The sequence below is a fragment of the Festucalex cinctus genome, chromosome 8 (genome assembly GCF_051991245.1).
Source record: "Festucalex cinctus isolate MCC-2025b chromosome 8, RoL_Fcin_1.0, whole genome shotgun sequence".
Lineage (NCBI taxonomy): Eukaryota > Metazoa > Chordata > Actinopteri > Syngnathiformes > Syngnathidae > Festucalex > Festucalex cinctus.
In genome coordinates, this window is record NC_135418.1 from 26,585,728 (window position 1) to 26,607,339 (window position 21,612).

The 21,612-nt window shown below is 42.3% G+C and overlaps 1 protein-coding gene across 1 annotated transcript; it reads right to left on the minus strand.

Moving 5' to 3' along the window:
- Nucleotides 1-4,907: 4,907 nt before the first annotated feature.
- Nucleotides 4,908-8,451, minus strand: LOC144024286 (potassium voltage-gated channel subfamily A member 3-like). Its single transcript, XM_077530468.1, has one exon. It carries the CDS (start codon nucleotides 8,202-8,204, stop codon nucleotides 6,672-6,674), a length of 1,533 nt encoding a protein of 510 aa, XP_077386594.1. The 5' UTR covers nucleotides 8,205-8,451; the 3' UTR covers nucleotides 4,908-6,671.
- Nucleotides 8,452-21,612: the final 13,161 nt, after the last annotated feature.

Here is a 21,612-nt window from a genome sequence, read left to right on the forward strand (position 1 = left end):
ATAATAACGGGCTTACTAAAAGGATTAAAAGATTCCCCTCCGCTTTATGAAAATGTAAATAACCTCGGCAATTATACTATTGAGCTAACCAAATGGATGAGATCTCCCACTCGATAATGCATGGGTGGGCAAACTCTGTCCTCGAGGGCCGGAGTCCTGCATGTTTTGGAGGTTTTTTTCCAACACAAGCTAATTCCAATCAAAAAGATTGTTATCAAACTTATGTGGAGCTAGCTGATGAGCTGATCATATATCACCTGTGTTGGAGAAGGGAAACATCCAAAATCCGCAGGACTCAAAAGGGTTATTGTAATAATAGTATCAAGCAAAATTAACAATGAATTACTAATTGATTAATTACAAAACAATCAATAAATTAACCTCAAATGAACAAAAGCTGGAGTGCATGAAAGGACAACTGCTTTTCAGAAAAAAAATGTTTTCAAAAGAGCATGACTCAGGAGGCCAGTGACTCAGTGTCACTGAAGCAGGGATCCCCTTGTGTTGCCTCTGAGTCAATGTGCGTGCGTGTGCGTCTAAGTGTGCCCGCACTGTGTGAAATTCAAGTCAAGGTAAGCGTTTCCTTCTGGAACACGTCGTTATATTACAGCAAGGTCACATTTGAAATAAGACTCCCTTCCGTGTGAAATCCAGGAAGGAACTGAAATGATGATGATGATGATGATGATGATGGTGGTGGTCGAGTACTGTACCTACTGAAAAGCCATGATTTAGCATTCTGAAAAAAAAAAAATGTTCAGGTGTTGCGAGAGGGAGAGAAAAGTGCTGCAGTGTGTGCTGCATGCAGCAGAGACGTCGGCTACATTGTGGGACGGCAGGGATTTACAGCCACTGAGTCACTGTGATGATGCAACGCCTGACTTTTTTTGGCACAGCCAAGAATCGGACGAATAGGTTAGCTCGACTTTTTAAACCTTAAACTTGCAGCGGTAACCCGACTTGTGGAACTCAAATTGAGCATATCTCAAATCATCTTTCGACCTTGAAATGAATGGAGTCTCAATTAATCTGGTCAAGCCTTGTGCTTCTACTGGTGTGCGCACCTTGGAGACCAGGGGGCAGTATACTACAGATAGATAGATAGATGCACATGAAGAAGAGTGATAGCGATATTAGCACTCTTTTTAGGGGTTAAGACTATTGTGGACCTTTGCATACTTGCAGTTTTTCACCTGATTCACATATTTGCGGATTCCCCGCCCGCCCACAATTTTTGAAGAAATATATATCTGTTACATTTTTTTGGAAACTAACCCATGTTTTTCTGAGCAATGCTTCGAGGTTTATTGCCATTTTTCACGAATTTGGAGGGGGTGGGGGGGGGGGGGGGCGGAATAAAAAAAAATATTTCACCTGTTTTATGTTTGATTACAGGTGCGTTCTAACAACATGTATTTGTCTTGCTAACACTGCGAGCAAAACAAATACTTGTGTTTTGTTTCTTACAGTGGCTGTCTCAAAAATGGACAAAAACACTTTCCTCCACAGCTAGCTAATATCAACGTTAGCCAGCCTAACAGCCGCCACATTAAGATAAAAGCAGGAGTGGAACCGTAACCGTCACTTGCCTTCGGTGCCGGTTGCTCCTCCGTCTGGGAAGCCCGCCTGGCTTACATTGAACGAGGCCTGTGAGCGTGTGAGTGACCCAGCGCTAACGCCACTGTAGAGGTTTCCTCCGGCCACTCGGGGTCACTGTGGTATTAAGTTTGTTGTACTGCTTCGCGGCAGCAGTTCTCCATTTTGCTATGCTGCCGACAGGACGTTGTTGTCACAGTGCTGCTAATCTTACGTTATATTAAGCTTCTGACGTGATTCATGTAAGTCTACATGTTAAATGTATTATTATCCATAACTTATCAAATTGAGAATTATCTACAGTACACAACTTTCCACAAGTATCGCATCTTGCTAGTACCGTTTCGGAAGCGGGATATTTCTATCTACTACTGCCTGATGCACTGGCACCCTGTTTTTGGTGCTCCATCAAGGGTGATAGAAATTCAAAATGGCTGAAAACATGGATGAAAACAGGTGTCTTAATCTGCCAAATTCTTATTCCACAAACGCAATCACATTAGATGCCTTCATCTAGTACATAGAACTTAATATTCCAAGAAAAGTTTGGACTTGAAAACTTTGTGTCCACACGGCAGCCACCAACCTGCCGTAAAAGTGGCAGCACGGTGCACTTTTCTTCTGATAACACACACGCGCCCGGGGCCACACTTGAACTTCACTTGAAGCTCATTCATAACAAACCGGAGGAAGTAAAAGCGGCGTGTGCATTTGGAGCAATTATTCACAGCTCTCGGCGTTCTTGCCCGTCCTTGCCCGCCCGTGATATTTCCTCAGCGCGCACTAAAACGGCCGACTTTAGTGCTGCGGCAAAGAGCGGGAAGCGAGCTCGCTGCCATTCACGAGTCCGTCCGTCCGTCCGTCCGTCTGCTCTGTGGCGTGTGCGTAATTGTGCACTCCGGGGGCCATTTATAAAGTTCACTGGTCTTTCCGGAGACGTGAGCTCCGGGCCTCCACTCAGACGAAAGGAAGTCCTGCATGAGAGCATTTGAGAGAGGAAGTCCGGGTATGTCTGTAAAATCGTGGCTGCAGCCGGGCCATAGATCAGTAATTCTTATTTATTCTCTGCCGCAACTATAAATAGTATCATTTGTCTGTAAAAGTACACCTCTGCAGAGGGGCTAATATTGCTTGAGCACTTTGACAATGATGGCGCCACTGCCACCTACTGTAGTGGATGTGCAATTGCAAAAAAAAAAAAAAAAAAGCATTTTGGTATCACAATTTTAAATACTTTCTTCATCATCATCATCATCATTTTTATTATTATCATTATTAATATTTATTCTTATTTCCACATGATATTTTGGTTGCTGTTTTTGAACAATTTTCATGTTTTCAAAGTACTCTAAAAATAGGATGACGATATTTGACATATTTCCTTCAGTCTGACGTGCACGGTCATGTGACCTGGACCTGAACCACGCTGGCAACCAGCAACCGAGCACCTGGCCTCCTCCCACTGCCGACAAGCATCTCCGGGGATCTGGTCTCCGTGGCAACGGAAAGGAGGCAGAACGGAGGATCCAAAACTACAGTGACACTTGCATCTTCGCTTCATGATGTGTATTTTGCGCAAATATGTGAGATTGCGACACGATATATCTGCTCACCTCTTCGCACAGCAGAGGCGGGTCATCACGTGTGCAGGTGTTCCAAAACATGGCCACCGTGCTGTGGAGGAGGAGAAGAAGATGAAATGTTGCACATTGAAGGGCACAGAAAGGGAACGAAGTGTACCGACTACACTAAAAGTGCAAGCACCTGCCCGGACCAAATATGTTTTATGTGACCGAAAGTGAACCGTCGGCAAAAAGATGCAGGACCTAACAAGTCAGCACTTCCTCTAAATAAACCATACATCCGTGTCTGAATCACTTCCTGCCTACTGATCGTCTTGCTCTTTGTGTACCTGCCTCAAACTGAACTCAGAGCAGATATTTGATGTGTTGGGAAATTCACTTTTTATTGTTTGTACACGAATATGAACAAGTTGTGATATGAAACAACCCAACAAACGTTCAGCTAGCTGCTTTTTCTTCAAATGTTCTCAATTTTGATGGACTGGGATGTAATCGTTGAGGTAACTTTACCTAATAAACCCCCCATATAGAGTTTCTCCCCGGTGACATGATCAGCCAGGCTGGGTGAAGATCCAGAGCTATTTTCAAGCAACAGCCTTTGGTGGCTTAATGGAAGTGCCTTTAATTTGCAGTATGGATGAGGAGAAGTGAAACACACTTTGGCTAATTTCAAGTGGATATAAAGTTCCTACACTATCAGAAAAAGCCAACTAGAACAACTGAACTTTGTTGAGAGTTAATCAGAGGCACTTCAACGCTGGCAGTACCGACTACCATTCGAAATGAGTTTGCGTGTGATCAGCCGTTTCTGAATACTGCCACATTGTTATAAAAGGGTGTGCACACTTATGCAACAACATATCAGTTGTTTATTTTAACCTCCTGTTGAAAATATGTTGTCGTTTTTTTTTTTTTATTCATACTGTAATCGATGGGAAATGATTTATGTTGGCTTCATTTTTCCATTTCACAAATGTAACATTCGAACAGGGGTGTGTAGACTTTTTATATCCCTTGTACATAATAGGTATCCCCCACACAGAGCTTCTTAGCCCAAGCTAAGTGTTAGAATGGCTTAACATTAGCTAACAGCGTTAACAACACAGTACATGAAGTGCTGCCTCCACGAGTTCAAATGCTTACAATGCCATGAAGGGAGATTGCATTTGTTTTTTTATAATCTGTGAATGCACAAACCCACTTTACACGCTGGCCCGGTGAGACCTGGACCGCTGGTTGTCAAAGGTAACAAAAGCAGGATTCTCGTTTGGTCTTTTGGACAAGGCAGAAATTGATCTAATTTCAGCAATAAATCAGTCTCTAAATAAATAATAGCATGTAATAGCTGGGCTCGTCCACTAGATGTGAGTGTTACGCTATACTGCAGGATATGTGGCTCCCCGACAGGATGTCTTGGCCACGTGACCCAACATTCCACTTCACATTATTATCGACAAAACTTAGGACAGAAGTCAGTGAGTGCAAACCAAACGATTTTAGCGGCTAACAACGTTCAGCATTTTATACCATCATAAGGTTTGTATTTATCTTTCAGCTGACAGCTTCTGAGGAAGTCGGCATAGAAAGCCAAAACAAGTTAAAAAAAAATAAAGAAAAAACAGTGTCTTATAAAAGAAGAAAAATGAATGATTGTTATTTCTATTTTATTTTCAAAAGGCTACATATAGACAACTGAATCATTAAAAAACGACTTTAACCACTTGACAATGGAATATTTCCAGCTTGACTCATAAAGTTATAGTTACATAGTACACAGTGGACATAACATTAGGCACACCCAAACAATGGAAACCGGTAATTGCAATAAAAAGCAGAAAAGGCCCGATTGTTGGATGTCTGTAAAGATGATCCCGAGTCATTACCCGGTAATGTGATTTTTTTATGGATATAGTTTTCCTCATCATTTGTGGGCTCTTATTAAGAATAAAATTTAAGATGTAAAAAATTGGCACACTTAATGTGACCCAGTACCAAGATTCTGCCTTAATAAATATAATAATAGAACGGAAACTAAAAAGTGCATACATGGGACTCCAACAATTTACATTCGATTTTACACTTATTCTAGCAATACCCATAAAATGCCACAAAAGGGCGATATTGTTCCACAAAAAAAAATAACATGTCTGTCCATTATATCAGTTGTCAAGATGAGCACTTTTTTATTTTTGTTTTATGGCAGTGTGGTTAAGTTTTCTTTATCCTCCTCATGAAAGTTTTGAATGTTTAAAATGTTACTAAAACACTGACTGCCAAGCGAATAATTGATATAATGGTTCAATTAACCGTATTTGAACAGAAATGACCCAAATTAAGCTAAATGATAGCATAATAATGTACTTAATCCAAATAATGTATTTTTGTTCACCTATTTATGCCAGTGACGAAGAGAAACATGCACAACAATTCCATGTTTCCCCACTAGATGGCAGGAGCTACACAATTAACCTGTGGCAGTTAGGAAGAAGCAATTTTGATATTATATTGACAAAAGGTCATTCTTAATTCCTTAGTTGACGTGCTTACTATATATTTTTTGAAACAGTTCGATGTTGTACCATGAGATTTTTCGAATTAGTGGCCTGGCTCAATCACGGTTGGTAAAAACGTTCAAATGTGCGGGTGTGCCTAATAAAATGGCCTGTGAATGTTCATATTCATCACTCAGTCAACATTGACTTTTTTTTTTCTTTTTTTTTACCCCACACTAGATATGTATAGGCACCATGGGAGGAATATATATCTAAACATTAGACAAACCATTGATCTTATACATTTTTCTCACAAAATAAATACTTTAAAAATGTAAACTAGCATGAACAATAATCATTTGACTTTGAATATTTACTCCAAAAGACAGTAGTCACAAAAAGCTATAAGGGGGATGCTTTGTTTTGGTTGGAAATGCATGATAGTATTAACACTTTGTTCGACCTTTTGTTTGAAGATGTTGAACCGTTCAACGTTTCGATACGTTTCGCACAACTTGCCAATATTGCAAAGTTCCGAGCTGGCTTGTTTGCCTTTCTGTGACTCGTCCAGTCTTTTTGTTGCGATCAACTTATGACTCTGTCATGACATTTTGTCAGATACTAAAATTCTGTTTGAATCTTCGCAATGGTGTTCCGGTGTCAAAATGTGAACATCAGGACTGTTGAATTGAAATTGAACCAGGAAATGTGACGGTTGCTAATATGCCTGATAGCTCCTTGCTTGAGATCAGCAAGTTGTACAAAAAGCAACAGTTGAACATAATCACAAAAAGTTTAAAGGTCAAACTAAGTTCACCTGAAAACGTTGCACAGTGCAATTTGGATTTCTTCACCCCCAACGTCCAATATCAGCTAACTTTCATATTGTAAATGAATGATATACTCATCATTATTTGTTGAATGAATAAAAATAGACATTTACTGTCCACGGATATGAGCAATAAGTTTAAAAAAAAAACCCAAAACGTTTTGTCCCACTTTAGACGTCGGTGAAAATCTTGGTGATATTCACGCAGTTCCGGCTGTTGAATTTTGGCCGCTTGACGTCCTCCTCCACGCCGGCGTAATCTCCCTTTGCGAGGGTGCTGGAAGAGGCGCAGGAGCCCCGCGGCTGCAGGAGCTCCGCGCCGGGCAGGTGGTCGCAGCTGGCGGCGAGCGCGCACGGCGGCTGCTCGTCGGCGTCCTTCTCGCGGTGGTAGAAGTAGTTGAAGTTGGACACGATGACCGGCACGGGCAGCGCGATGGTCAGCACGCCGGCGATGGCGCACAGCGAGCCCACGATCTTGCCCCCGATGGTGACCGGGTGCATGTCCCCGTAGCCCACCGTCGTCATGGTGACCACCGCCCACCAGAAGGCGTCCGGGATGCTGCTGAAGCTCGACGTGGGGTCGTCGGCCTCGGCGAAGTAAACCGCGCTGGAGAAGAGGATGACTCCGATGAAGAGGAAGAAAATGAGCAAACCGAGTTCCCTCATGCTGGCCTTGAGGGTCTGGCCCAGGATCTGGAGCCCCTTGGAGTGCCGGGAGAGCTTGAAAATCCGGAAGACCCTCACCAGGCGGATGACGCGGAGGATGGCGAGGGACATGGCCTGCTGGCCCCCGTTGCTCTCCGTCTCGGCCAGCTCGGTTCCCAGCGTGATGAAGTACGGGATGATGGCCACCACGTCGATGACGTTCATGATGTTCCTGGAGAAGCAAGTCTTGCTGGGGCACGAGAAGAAGCGCACGAGGAGCTCGAAGGAGAACCAGATGATGCACAGGGTCTCGATGACGAAGAAGGGGTCCGTGAAGGGGCTCGGCGCGTACGAGGGGCCGCCGCCCGCCACGCTGGAATTGCGGCCGAGCTGCGCGGATTGCTCGCGCTCGTCGCGGAACTCCGGCAGGGTCTCCATGCAGAAGATGACGATGGAGATGAGGATGACGAGCACCGACACGATGGCGATGCCCCGCGCCGGACCCGAGCTCTCCGGGTACTCGAACAGCAGCCAGATCTGCTTCTGGAAGTCGTTCTTGGGCAGGACGCGCTCCTCCTCCTTGATGAAGCCTTCGTCCTCGCGGAACTTCTCCATCGCGTCCTCGCCCAGCTGATAGAAGCGAATCTCCTCGGAGAAGATGTCGATGGGCACGTTGACGGGTCTCCGGATGCGCCCGCCGGACTGGTAGTAGTAGAGGATCGCGTCGAAGCTGGGTCGGTTCCGGTCGAAGAAGTACTCGTTCCGGAGAGGGTCGAAGTAGCGCATCCTCTTGCGGGGGTCGCCCAGCAGCGTCTCCGGGAACTGGTGGAAAGTTTTCAGCTGCGTCTCGAAGCGCAAACCCGAGATGTTGATGACGACGCGCTCGCAGCAGCCCAGCTCGTACCGGCCGGAAAGGTGCAGGTTCGGGTTCGGGCTATGGTTCGGCGTGGCCCCCTCCGGCATGTTCTCCACCGTCATGTCGTCGTCATCAATGAGCCGCCGCAGGTGCCCGGAGGAGGAGGCGGGCGACGGGATCGCGCCCGAGTCCCGGCGGTCCATACAGGTGGCCGGGAGGGAGGAGGGGCGGGGTGGGAGAGAGGAGTGACGCGGCAGGCCCTCCCACAGAGCCCGGAGAGCTGAGGTCGACCCACCCGCCTAACCGCCGTCATCCATCCCTGCATGCGCGCTCGTAAGTGACGCGCTCGGCTCGCTCCATGCAGGCAGGCAGCACACACAAACACACGCGCCCCTCCCCGTCACACTTTTTTTTTCTTTTCCTTCACAGAGAAGTGACACAAAGATTAGACAATGCAATTTACATGTACAAAAAGTATAGTCTAAATGAAATCAAAGTAAACTATATGTAATAATTAAGGGGGGGCACAAAAACGCATTCCTTACTGCAACAAATCATCATCATCATCATCATCCATTTGAATTCTCTCAATTTTTGTAAGTTGCAATATATTACTGTACTTGTCAGCTATACTTTAAATTTGAACAGTCAAGCCACCAAACAAATGTACAAAATAAATAATAATAATAATAATAATAAGAAGAAGAATAATTCCGTACTTCCCGTTAACATCATGTGCTGACCACTTGCTACATAGCTAGATCAGTGTGGCTCTCAATTAAAGGGATACTTGACTCATTTAGCCATTTTTGGCAGTCAAACATTAATATTTTTCCTAGAATAAATATGATATTTTTTATTATTTTGCATGTACAATTAGTACCTTTAAAACCACATTTTGCAACTTGCTGTCGACATCACAGGCCAGGGCTCAGGTAACCAATCACTTGAACAATTATGAATGTCACATGACCAAACCTAGAAAACAGGCGAGCTGCGATTGGTTACCTGAGCCCTTGTGATGTCATTTTCAGTCGACAGCAAGTTGCAAAATGTGTTTTTAAATGTACTATTTGTACGTGAAAAATAATGAAAATATCAAATTAATTATAGACAAAATATTAACTTTTTATTGCTATAGTGAGCTAAATAAGGATATCTCTTTAATTTTTTGGGGGTTAAAAAAAAAGCAAAAAAAAAAAAAAAGCGCTGCTCAGACATTGAAAAATGCAGTTACCAGTGTTAACCACAGGAAGGCAGACATCTGTGCCCCCAATCCAGAGGCTGGGATGTGCACCAGAGAAGAAGACTGTGTCATGGCCACCACAACATCCGGTCTCAAAAGCACACAAGCAACAGCATTTCTTTGTTTTTCATATACTGACGGTTCATTTGAAATGTATGAGAAGTTTGGGAATTTGTGTCTTCCCCACTAAATATATCATCACTATGACAAGTGCGCATATGGCTCAAACAATTGGCTTGCAGTTGACTGGACTGAAAAAAACAACAACAACAAAAAACGAGATGGGAAATGGAACCTGCATGCGTAAAGGTGTGACAAAACAATGAGGCTGGCAAAATCCACCAAATCGCTCGGCTCAAATCGCGACAGTCCCTAAAATAATACGATGTTTGCTCACCCTATCTGCTAAATTTAAAATAAATAAATACAAATAATAGCTTTCATGTCAGTTCAGATTTACAGTCAAAATTAAGAGAAAATACATTCGCAGAGAAACAGCTTGATGTAAACAAATGATATGATGGGCTGGATCAAGCCCAGTTTTCTTGAGCATGCGTGGTACGGGTGTACCTAATGTTGTGTCCAGCACAAGACAACAATGGCTTCCTGCTTCGAAATGACGTCACCTGGGCTGAGGTGCTGTCGTTTGCTCTCCGAGGTGCTGAACAGCAGCCCCGACCTCGACCTCGCTCGTCAACGTGTCACGCGCGCACACGTAAACAAACAAAAAGACACGCGCAGCTGAGATTGATGATAGTCACTAATGCATCAACACCCCCGGCCGGCGCAACACGGCTAATCAGCATTTTCTATTTTCCGCTAACAAAATCAGCATGAAGATGAAGATGCGTCCCGCGTGTGCATGCGCCTTTGTCAGCGCGCGGTTGTTTCAAGCTTCATCAAAGGCGAGCTGACATTGTGTGCGGTGAGCAACACGGGTGCGAGGGGGTTGGGGGGTGAGAGTGGGGCTGATTATTAATGAATCCAATTGGGATTCAGACGCGTTTCTTTTTATGCGTGCATGGCTCATTTTCATTTCAACATGGTTCAAACCTGGAGAGCAAAAAAAAAAAAAGAAAAAAAAAAAGAGAGAGAGCAGAAGCCGAGCCTGCCCAACGCACTCAACATGCACAAAATCCTCTTAAAGGGATGCCACTGATCTCCCGAAAACCTAATGACCTCTTTTGCTGTAGCTGCAAAAAAAATAAAAAATAAAAATAAAAAATAAAAAAAAACAGAGAGAAAAAGGAAAAATAAAAGCAGAACTTGACATCAAAATGAATGCTTGCATCTGCATTTCCTTATAATCTGCAAGCACAGTAAATATGAAAATATGATAAGTCTACACACCCCTGTTGAAACGGTAGGTTTTTGTAATATATATAAAAAAAAATACTCTGGAATGTCAGTTCAACATAATTTTCATTAATTGACCTATTACCTTTACAACTGAATTGCAATGAGTTAAAAAAATCTTTTCTACAGGGGACATAAATACAATAAAAAAAAAAAATGTGGTTGCACAAGTGTGCACACCCTTATAAATAGGATGCAGCCGGGTTTAAAATTAGCCAACCACATTCAAGCTTTCATGAAAGTGCCTCTGGTGAACCCCAGATGTTCTAATAGGCTTTTCCTGACTTCTTTTCCGTTCTAATAACTGGAACTGTTCATAATTCCTTTCACCAGGGCTGGACTGGCCATCTGGCACACAGGACAGATGCCCGATGGGCCGGCATCTTTTAGGGGTTTTGTGGTGCTATTGAATTATTATCTCCTCCATTTATAGCAAATTTGTTTATTTATAAAAAAAAAAAAAAAAAAAAAAAAAAAGAGTGAACCTACAAAACTACAGTGCTGAATGTGTTGCAATTATAGAATTTGGGTGGAATAAACTTTTGTGCTGGAGAAATAAACAAAAGAAAGTTGGGCGCACCAGAACAAGAAATTCCTCCCTGTGGTGGTTGGCCGTCAGTCATCCCCTCTCAGTGTGGATGAACTCCTCCTGAGTGCATTTCCTCACAGGGTTCTTCTGTGCCCCGCCATGTTGTGGTTTGCTTGTGTTTCTGTGGGTAGGATCATGGGAATATGGGGGGAGGGGCTTTTTCTTTTTGTTGTATTATGTATGTTGTAATTGTTCAGCACTTTGAGTTGCATTTGAATGTATGACAGGTGCTATATAAATAAAGTTTGATTTCATGATGGTCTGTCAGCCATTTTCAAAATATAGTCTTGCTTTATTTTACTGCCATAATTGATTTGTGCGCTTGTATGACAATCAAGAATCACTTGCATGTGGAATAAAGATGGCACCGTGGATAACAAAAATGACAATTTTGGCAAAAGCCGTCTTACTTTTCATTATTCAGCTTCGTTGTTCAAGTGACTTGACATGAAAATTGAGGTCACACGTGACATCCAGGGAAAACGTTTGGTTTTGAGTTTGTCTCCATGGCAACCAAAACACCGAATGTTGTTGTTTCCCCGCCCCAAGGAGAAAAGGAGTTTGAATTGAAGACGTTACATAACTTCCGTTTTGGCTTGTGCAGGAGTAAGTCGACTTAAGAGACTTTCTGTGACGTGCTCCTGCTGCCAAATGAACGATGTTACATATTGCGATTAAGTGGAGGAGGCTTCCACTATCTGCATGTCCGTGTGTGCGCATTTTGAAAGCCAGGCTACTTATCTCAACGTCCAGAGAAAAAGGCTTTAAAGCAGTGGTGTCCAAACTACGGCCCGGGGGCCATTTTGCGGCCCACTGTCCACTTTTCAGTGGCCCGCGACGTATGCTAAAAATGGCATTTGACACACTTCAAATAAAATAAACAAAACAAAAATGTTTGGAGATGGTCAAAGTAAGAAAAACGGATGCCATTAAAGGTTATTTTAGTTATCTAAAATTACCGAAAAAAATACAACTAAAATTCAAAAAACAATATTGCTACCAAAATAAAATAAAAAACGAAAACTACATTTTATGTTTACAAAACTAACTATTATTATAGCAAACGTCCTTTGTTTCAGTCTTTCCTAATTAATTTAATGCATGAGCATTTGGGGATGATTTTAACTCATTCACTGCCAATGACGACTATAGACGTCAAAAATCCAAGCAAACAGCCAGTGCAAATTTTGACAAGAAATCTGAATTGAAGTTTTAGTTATTCATTGTTTTCATTCATAGTTATTAATCATTGTTGCTATGAATAACAACGATGACAACAATTTCATTGCTAAGTGCTACCATTGTGCGTAGAACGGATTCCTGTTACCCTACAACACGGGCGTTGATGTTCTTGTGATCGGTCTTGGTCTTACTGAGACCACATACTGGGTCTCGGCCTCCAAAAGCCAATTTTAGTCGACTAAAATTGCTCTTTATTTTTGTTGACTAAAGTTGGATTAAAACTAAAATACAATCAGGTGACTGAGTTATGACTAAGGCTTTAATAAAATTTAGTCAGAAGACTATAACTAAAACTAAATTTTTTTTTTTAATTAAAATTTTAATTTTAAATTTTTTCTTCTTTTTTTTTTTTTTCAAAATTAAAACTGGCTGTTTGCTTGAATTTTGACGTCTATAGTCGTCATTGGCAGTGAATGAGTTAAATGCGATTTTTAGTAGATTTATTTTGAGATAAACCGGAATAATGACGTTTGAAAGTGTGTCACACAGAAGTGACCTCATCTAGCAGCAGCCAATAGAAAAGCACCTTCAGATGATGTCGCGCCCATGGTGTTTTTTTAAAAAAAATATTGCTCACAAGTTGCGCACAAATATTGCCATTAATCCACCATTTAAAAAAAATACTAATACTGAAACTAACAAACTCAACTAAAAAAAAACTACAAAAAAATAAATAAAGAACTAAACTAATACAAACTAACAGAACCACCCTGAAAACTAATAAAAACTAACTAAAATGAAAACTACAATAACCCTACTTCCATATTACAAATAAATTGGTTTATATACTGTAGCATTTTTCTAAATATGAAAAAGCACAAATAAATTATTTGTACAATTTTTAGGACTAAAAAAAAAATAAAAAATTCTCACATTATGTGGCCCTTGCGTCCTTCTGATTTTTCTGTATGTGGCCCTCAAATGAAAAAGTTTGGACACCCCTGCTTGAAAGGACCCTGCAAGAGGCGCTTCGCTTTCAAGAGAACAACCGAATCCGGCCACTCGTCATCTGCTCCCTTGATGCACTTATTTATTTAGGTCACGCTCTGTTCAAAACATGGCAGGCTTATTGCGTCTGGACTTGTGTGGCGGCTCCACAGGGCGAGTAAATAAAAATAAAAAAAAAATTAAAAAAAGAAAAAAAAGAAAAAAAAGAAAAAAAGACTGATGGTCGTCGGGGGACGTTTTTCCACGCCAGGGAAATGCTCCGATGGGATGGAATGCACGGGGGGGGGGGGGGGGGGGGTGAGAGAGCGAGAGGAATCCCATCCAGCCTCTTTTCAGGCCAGCGTTGTAAATTCCCACGCTCTCCGCCGCCAAGCGGTTATTTACTTCCGCGGATCATGTGGCCCTTTCCCGCGCTTGATTTATGCGCCACCGCGCACGCGGGCGCGTGCTCGTCATGTGCGCTGGTTCCAACGTGAGGTACACCTGCGCAATGGAATGAGCTCAAAGATGAGAGATGCATCAAAAGACGTAAACATAATTAACACATTTGCTCCCAACGTGTAAATACGTTTTTTAAAAATCTTTTAAGTGTCCCAAAGACGTATTTATACGTTTTTTTTGTTTTTAATGCTCGAGCATACAGAAGGCTTTGATGCAGCCTCTCAACTGCAAAGAACGGTTGCAGAAATGTTAGTTATTACAGTTAGTAGTTATTAAGTTATTATCATAAAAGAAAGAAAAGTCCAGCGCACTGTTAGGCTGAACTTTGCGTAAGACTTGCTCTGGGCGTGAAATGAAGGGCCAAAATGTACGAGCAATGGCCGGTCAGAAGAGTGAGTAGAGTACATGTTTTTGGAAAATCCTGTATTTTTATTTGTGTTGGATTCAGATTTGTTTGCACGAGTATAGGGAACGTAAAGTGTGACACAGAGCAGCTCAATTTCTGGTTCGCGAACGTCGTCATGGGTAACGATGCGCTTTTGGCCGCACGAGGGTCGCCAAATTCGAACAAGGCAAACAAAATTCGGTGAAACCGATAAATTGCAGTTTGTCTGCGTCATCTCTGGAAAGTGACAACTCGCGGCCTGCTCTTTGAGTAAACGAGCCACGAGGATTCATTCGCGGCTGTCACAACCCGGACGATCAATATTGAGATAGAGGGTGCGCGGAATCGACCGGGTGCTCATACATGGGCCGCCATGTCCGCCAGAGCGGAATCATTACGCGCTCGCACAATCAACCGCCGCGAGGCAAGGTGAAGGCCAAGGTCGTAAATAGCGCCGGCCGGGCGTGATGAGATGCGGCCGGGGTTAAACGGGAGCCGTTAGCGCAGATTTGTCCGGAAGCCGATGGGCGGCTAACGTGGCTAAACGTGGCCGGACGTGCTTCACTACGACAATCAGGCAAGAAGAACAAAACGCGAGCATGCTAGGATGCTAATTGTGGTGGAAGTATTCTATTGATTTTGGCACCATTAACAGCCAATCTCCTTTCTCGGATGCATTTGAAGACTCGTTATTCACGGATTGACAAAATGTTGAAAAGCAGAACATGTTCCCCGCTTGGCACTTATTAACTGGTGACACCTCGAGACTTTCCAGCTCTATTGATTTCGGATCATGTCTATTACAACAGTGGTTCCTGACAGGTGTGCCACGGGAAATCATCCAGTTCAACTTAAATTGGTCTGAGAGTTGCTCAGTGAGTCCAAATCGTTAGCCCAATAACATATCCATCCATCCATCCATCCATTGTCTTAACCGCTTGCTCCTCACATGGGTAGCGGGGGTGCTGGAGCCTATTCCAGCTGCCTCCAGGTTTTGGCCTGCCCTTCCTAATGTGTCAACCAATCCGCACCCTCTGCCACTTGTGCCTTGCCAAGCTGTGCCTCGTTGTGTCAATTAGTGTGTGTGTATTTAGTCTCTTGTCTCCCCTCTGTGCGCGTCGATTCGTTGTTGTTTTCCTCCCGTCACGCTGCTGGTTTTCTGCCTTGTTTTTCCACCGTCTTGCATTGCTTAAATTTTGGAGTTCGCTTTTTGTTTGGTTTAATTAAATTCCCATTTTGCTTCACCGCTGCCTCTGCATTTGGGTCCACAACCACATCTAAAACCCGACAACTTGGAAGTCAACAAATTCCTATCAACTTTGGAGGTCCTGCTGTAATTAAACAATACATTTCACCTGCACAGTGTAGATAAATCTGGTCAATTAGGATTAAGCCTGATTTATTATAATTAATTAATTATAAGATTGTTTTGTGCTGAGGTTGGATCCCAAAGCGCAGACACAAATAAGATTTTAACTGTTTATTTACATCGAGAGGCGTGGAATAAACTTAACTAGACGAGAAACAATGAGAGTTGCGCAGAGGAACAGAGGTAATAATCTGACAAAAAAAAACCACACATTTCTCAGACATCTTATATAGACAGAGAATCGATCTGATTGGTTGTGGCTAGACATGTGGGTAACAGGACTGACATGGAATTATCTGATTGACTGTTGACCAGATGAAGAGATTAAAATTCTTGACATCACATAGCTCCTGACATCACATAGCGTTTTACCAGTTTAAACCAGATGCTGTTACATCCGTTCAAAACAGACACTTGACCACACGGTCATGACCCAAACATAACCCTTGCATGACAATTATTATATATTAATTATTATTTATAGATGTATTAAATAATTAATGTATTATCTGAAATTATTAAAATGATGTTTTAAAAAAACGATATATATCCATTCATCCATTGTAACACTCAAATACAAGAAAGGACTGTTTTGCTCCTTTGCTGCCTTATTTCCTTCTCCGCAGCTAATTAATTCCGCTCGTGAGTGCGAGACGCGACTTGCGAGCGTGTGAAGCGCACCCTCTTCAAAGCAGCAGATGGGCTGACGAAAGTAACCCCGATCGGGTGCCAAATCGCAGCGCGGCGAGGTGGCGGCAAGCCGGTCGGGCGGGAACGCAAGGAGTCGTGAATTGGGGGCTCACTTCAAAAATTTGTTGGTGCAATAAGTAAAATTACGCATATGCTTGATCAAGATTGCTTCTTTCTTTTTTTTCTTTCTTTTTTTCCCCCCAGCTTGTGCACTTGGAGTGGAAAATATCGACAACTCTTGAGAGAGGTTACAAGGCAAATTTATGGCCATTTAGCGGGAAATGAGGTGTTCCAGGGCGAGCTGGCCTGGAGGCAACGCAACCTTGACGGGAAAATTCATGAGGGGAAATACACAAGCGTGTCATCATTTCGGTACACCTGCGCAATCTAACGCGGTCTCATACAAAAGATGTCTCAAAGGGTGCATAAGATGGAAAATTGACTTTTTACTCTGGCATGCCTGCTCACCCTTCATGTGTGAAATGAAATCTTTCGTCATCTACCTGTCTCTGAAAATGTGCCTGCGAGTGAATCGTGTTAACATGTGATGTCACAGTTTGGCTAATTTACATAAAACTTCCCGGCCACCAAGTAACAAACAAACTACTGTAAATGAAGCTATCTATGGCAAATCCAAAAAGGTAAGCAGAGCTGCAGTGTTAACACAGATTAGCTAACAGTGTTAATAGCATTAAACCCTTTTCACACTGCACTTAATTGGGCGTAGCATACTGTTGTCTAATCCAATCGTGTATGTGGTGAGTGTTGCCGGGCAGGAAAACGTCCGCCACGACGACAAGTTGCTTCGAAATAGAAAATATTGAATTCGACACCAGACAAGCGCCTCCGATCGGAGACGATCTGGCGGACATATTTACTGAAATGAGCAAAATCAGAGCTTTTGACATCTTGTTGAGATGCGGTCTAACCAGTGGTAACATCTCCACGTTTACTTCCTGGTAGGCTGCGCTTCCAAATATGGACATTCTGGCAACCATTCATTATGCATTGCAACTCTTTGACGCTGAGCGAGTGCAGTGTGAAAAGGGCTTGGGTATATGGAACTAAGTTTAGTCTGGGTTACTGCATACTCTCTGGATTGTTTTTTTTTTTCCTTTTATGAACATTTTTTGGCGGGTTTAAATTACTCCTTGTTTTTTCCACTGTTTGTGGCAGGCCTCGGCCACTGTCCCCTGTGAATTGCCCTTTTCTAGACTGTTTCTATTTTTTCAAGACGATTGTAAAGCAACTTGAAAGATGTTCCAATTGGCTGCAAACAGATGGCGGCAATCTCTCTCTCTTTTTTTTTTCTTCTTGTTTTTTTTTTTTTTTGCGGCACGCGAGCAGTAACCACGGTAACGGCGCTAATAGCACAGGGGATGGCGGGACCTCGACTGATGCCACGTAATCCGACGTGGTTTGCATTTGCATCCAGGCTGTGAAATTAACAGTTTAAGAACACATTTCACAGTCGGATGAGCGCCGCAGCCGCACAAACACACACACACGCATGCATGTACAGAGTGGCAACATATGCAAAGCAGGATTATATCCTACTTTTTGGACTTTCATTTGGTGCCAAAGCAAAAAGGAAATCTCGGCGGAGCGTTCACCCACTTGCTTTCATGTAGACACAAACACGTACGCGCACAAAAAACAACACAGTTGCTAATGATGTGAGTGTGTTTGCGTTTGTGTAGGAGGGTGTCGACAAAGTAAAGTATTGCTTGTGTTTTTCGCTTGTAAATTATGTTTCATTTCCATCCAAAATTGGTCGGTTTTTGATTAAAAAAGTACACCTGCTAAAGTGTATCCATGAGCGTGACCCCGCCCCCTCCGTCCGCATCGGAACATTCACCGACGTGGAGACGTGGGCCGGCAATCCGGGTCAGCGGAGATGATGACAGAGCGGGAAAAGACCCCCAGTGAGGCCGCCCGTGTTGATGCAGAGATTTAATTGGCATAATGAGGATTTCCCCTCTCAACGCCGGCGATGCCAAAGAAAGAGGAAGCGTTTATCCGGATGCGGGATTTCCCTAAAGGCGCACGAAAACCAGGACACGTCGTGTTGGGGAAGTTTGAGCGCTTTTGTCTCGTCGAGCCGCGTGATGCAAAGTCACGACCGCTTGAGATTTGCAGCTTTTACGCAATCCAAAAACAGAATGATTTAATGCACTTTTCATATGAGAGATCCTTTGATGTTTTTTGCCTCCACAAACAAGACCACGATTTGACCGGTTTTGCTAAAGCCCCTTAAATCCAACGGGACCCAGAAGCATGTGCAGGCTAAACAATAGAGGGCCCAGCACTGAAGAGATAGACCGATAAGTTTTTTTTCAGGGCCGATACCGATTATTAGTAGTCAAGGATGCCGATAACCGATATTTGGAACGATATTCATTTTCACTAAAAGGGAAAATAATGGCATCAAAATTTAAAAAATATCTCTTTATATTTTTTATATTTTTTTTTATTTTTAAGCATATGTTTATTAGCAACTTTGTTTTCAAAATCTAACAATAAGTTCCGGGACCTCCAAGGGCAGTTAGCATGTGTTCTATTGTTTTCTACAGTCAGTAAAGTTTTGACTGGGTCATGCCAGGGTTAAGTTTGGGTCATGCAAGGGTTATGTTTGGGTCATGACCGCGAGGTCAAGTGTCTGTTTTGAACTGATGTAACCATCATCTGGTTTCAACTGGAAAAACTCTATGTGGCGTCAGGAGCTATGTGATGTCAAGAATCTTCTAATCTCTTTACTTGGTCAACAGCCAATCAGATAATTCCATGTCAGTCCTGTTACCCACATGTCGAGCCACAGCCAATCCGATCAATTCACCGTCTATTTAAGCCAAACCGAGAAGTGCGTGTTTGTCGGATTATTACCACTGTTCCCCTGTGCATCTCCGCAGCCCAAGGGGGCTTTGTGGCGTCTCGTGATTCCCGATGCATTCTCATTGTTTGTTTTACGGCTTTCAAAGTTATGCGAATAAAGAGTTAAAATCTTATTTGTGTCCGCGCTTTTGGGATCCAACCTCAGAACGTAACAAGTTTTCCAAAATTTGTTTCTGAAGTATTATAATATACTTATCTTAGTTTTAATTAAAAAAAAAAAAGTGCAGAGAGTGCTCAGTGTCAGCAGCATCTCTGAAAAATTAAAATAATTAGTTCCCTAATTGATCAATTATGGCCGTATGATTCTTCAAAATGGCCGATGCCGATATCAAAATGCTGATAATCGGTCTATCCCTAGCACTGATCCCTGCGGGACTCCACAGGTGACATCACAATATTCAGAGGTCACGTCGGCATGGATGACACAATCTCTTACAGATACGATCTAAGACCAGAAAGCGCCATCTAATTATCACAATGCGGTAAAGCAACAGTGGCTGTGTGAATGAACAAATGAGATATATTGTACAGACTACTTTTGTGCTCGTCTGAGGTTGTAAGACGTTAACGCCGCACTTGTACAACTGCATTAAAATATAACCGCCGTTTACTACGCCTGCGACACCTTCACGCACGACGTGAAAATCCGTTGAACAATCGCTCACTGTGCACATCGCGGCATCCCGAATTGCGTTTCCGGAGCAGAACGCATTCCAGACTGAGAGCGTCATAAAGATGAAGTCACTTTTTTTTGGCCCGCAGGGATGCGCTTTTATCCGGGGCGGCGCACTTGATGTGACGCACCTCCTCGGCGAGCTAGACGACGCCTCGCCAAGAAAGCCTCATTAAGGCGACGACTTTGAGCTTTCCGAGAGGCGACAACCGCTGTTGTTGTTGTTGTTGTTGTCGGCCTGGCACGCCGACTCAGTCCCTGCGAGGATTCATTTTTGCTCCGTTGTCTAATGAGCGCTCGGGTCGGCGTATACTTGGCCTGTCGCTCGTCCCTCGGAGACGCCGATGGCATCAAAACAAGACGTGTTGTGGTTGAAACGTGAGCAGGGAAGACGCGTTCGCTGTCATATGAAGGAGGACAGTGTCAAACAAATATCATGCAGCGGTTTGGAAATCTATGAAATGTATTTTGAAGATTTTGACGATTGACGTTTTCAAACGGGCTCTTTAGACTTTTCTTTTTTGCAAAAGCCTTTTGAAAGGCGTTTTACTTTTTTACTTTGAGATTGTTGAAGTATAAAGTGCATTACAAATAAAAGTTATTATTATTATTATTATTATTATTATTATTATTATATGATCCAAAAAGCTTACAAAGCTACTTCTTGTGGAGAAAAAAAAGCGCTTGTCCAATTTAATCTAATTGATTTAAAAAAAAAAAAAAAAAAAAAAAAAACATTTACGACAAATATTATACTTTAAATGTTAATTGTGCGACTTACATGGACAGACAGAAATATTAAAAGCTCTTACTGTAAATGTTAGCCTAATAGCATAAGTCAATTTTTAGTTTACATCATTTAATTTTATTTTATTTTTAGGGTTAAATTTTCATTTAATTTTAGATCAGCATATCAATAAATCATACATATGTGCTTGCTAAAAATAATAATAATAATAATAATAATAAAAAAAAAATTCTTCCTATCTTTGTAGATCCACTTATGCGGGTCATGGTGGATTCTTCTTTTTTGTTTAATGTGTTGTGTTTTCTTCTTGTTTTCAAACATCTTTCAAATATCATGAGGAAACTATGATATCCGGAAAAAAAAAAAAAAAAAATCAATGAATTTCCACTTTTTGTAAAAGTTTGGTTTGGTGGTGTGTCAAGAGATTTTCTTTTCTTTTTTTTTTTTTTTAAATAATAATAAAAAAAAAGCCAACAAAACTATGTTCTCAGCTTATTACAGTGACTCAAAAAATCTTGAAAAATGACAATTGACTCTGCCTGCGATTCAAGGAGTGAAGTGAGGGATACCTGCACGAGTGGAGCCAGTTTTCCCAAAATAGGATCCACCTCAGCACATCACACTAAATAGGTATTAAATGTTGTTTTAGCCCTAACAACAACAAACATAAAAATTGCCATTTAAATTGGTGCTTGTTAGCAATCAATCAATTATATTACAGCACTAGAATGAAAATATCATCATTGAGAAATGAGGTCATGTCAATCAACTGGTGGAACCGAAGTTGCAGCATGCATCCACAGGGGGGCAGTAGATAGATTTATCTGCCCTTCCTCTGGCCTGACTGTTTTTCTTTTCCTTTTTTTTTTTTTTTTGAACCATCTTGTTTCAATTGCAAGCACAGAGCAGCAGCAGCACCGCTGGAACCAAACGTGTATGGCACGCTTAATTGGAAATGACAGCACAAGTTCAGGGATGCTTTTTTGTTTTTTCTTGATTTTTTTTTTTTGGGGGGGGGGGGGGGGGGGATTA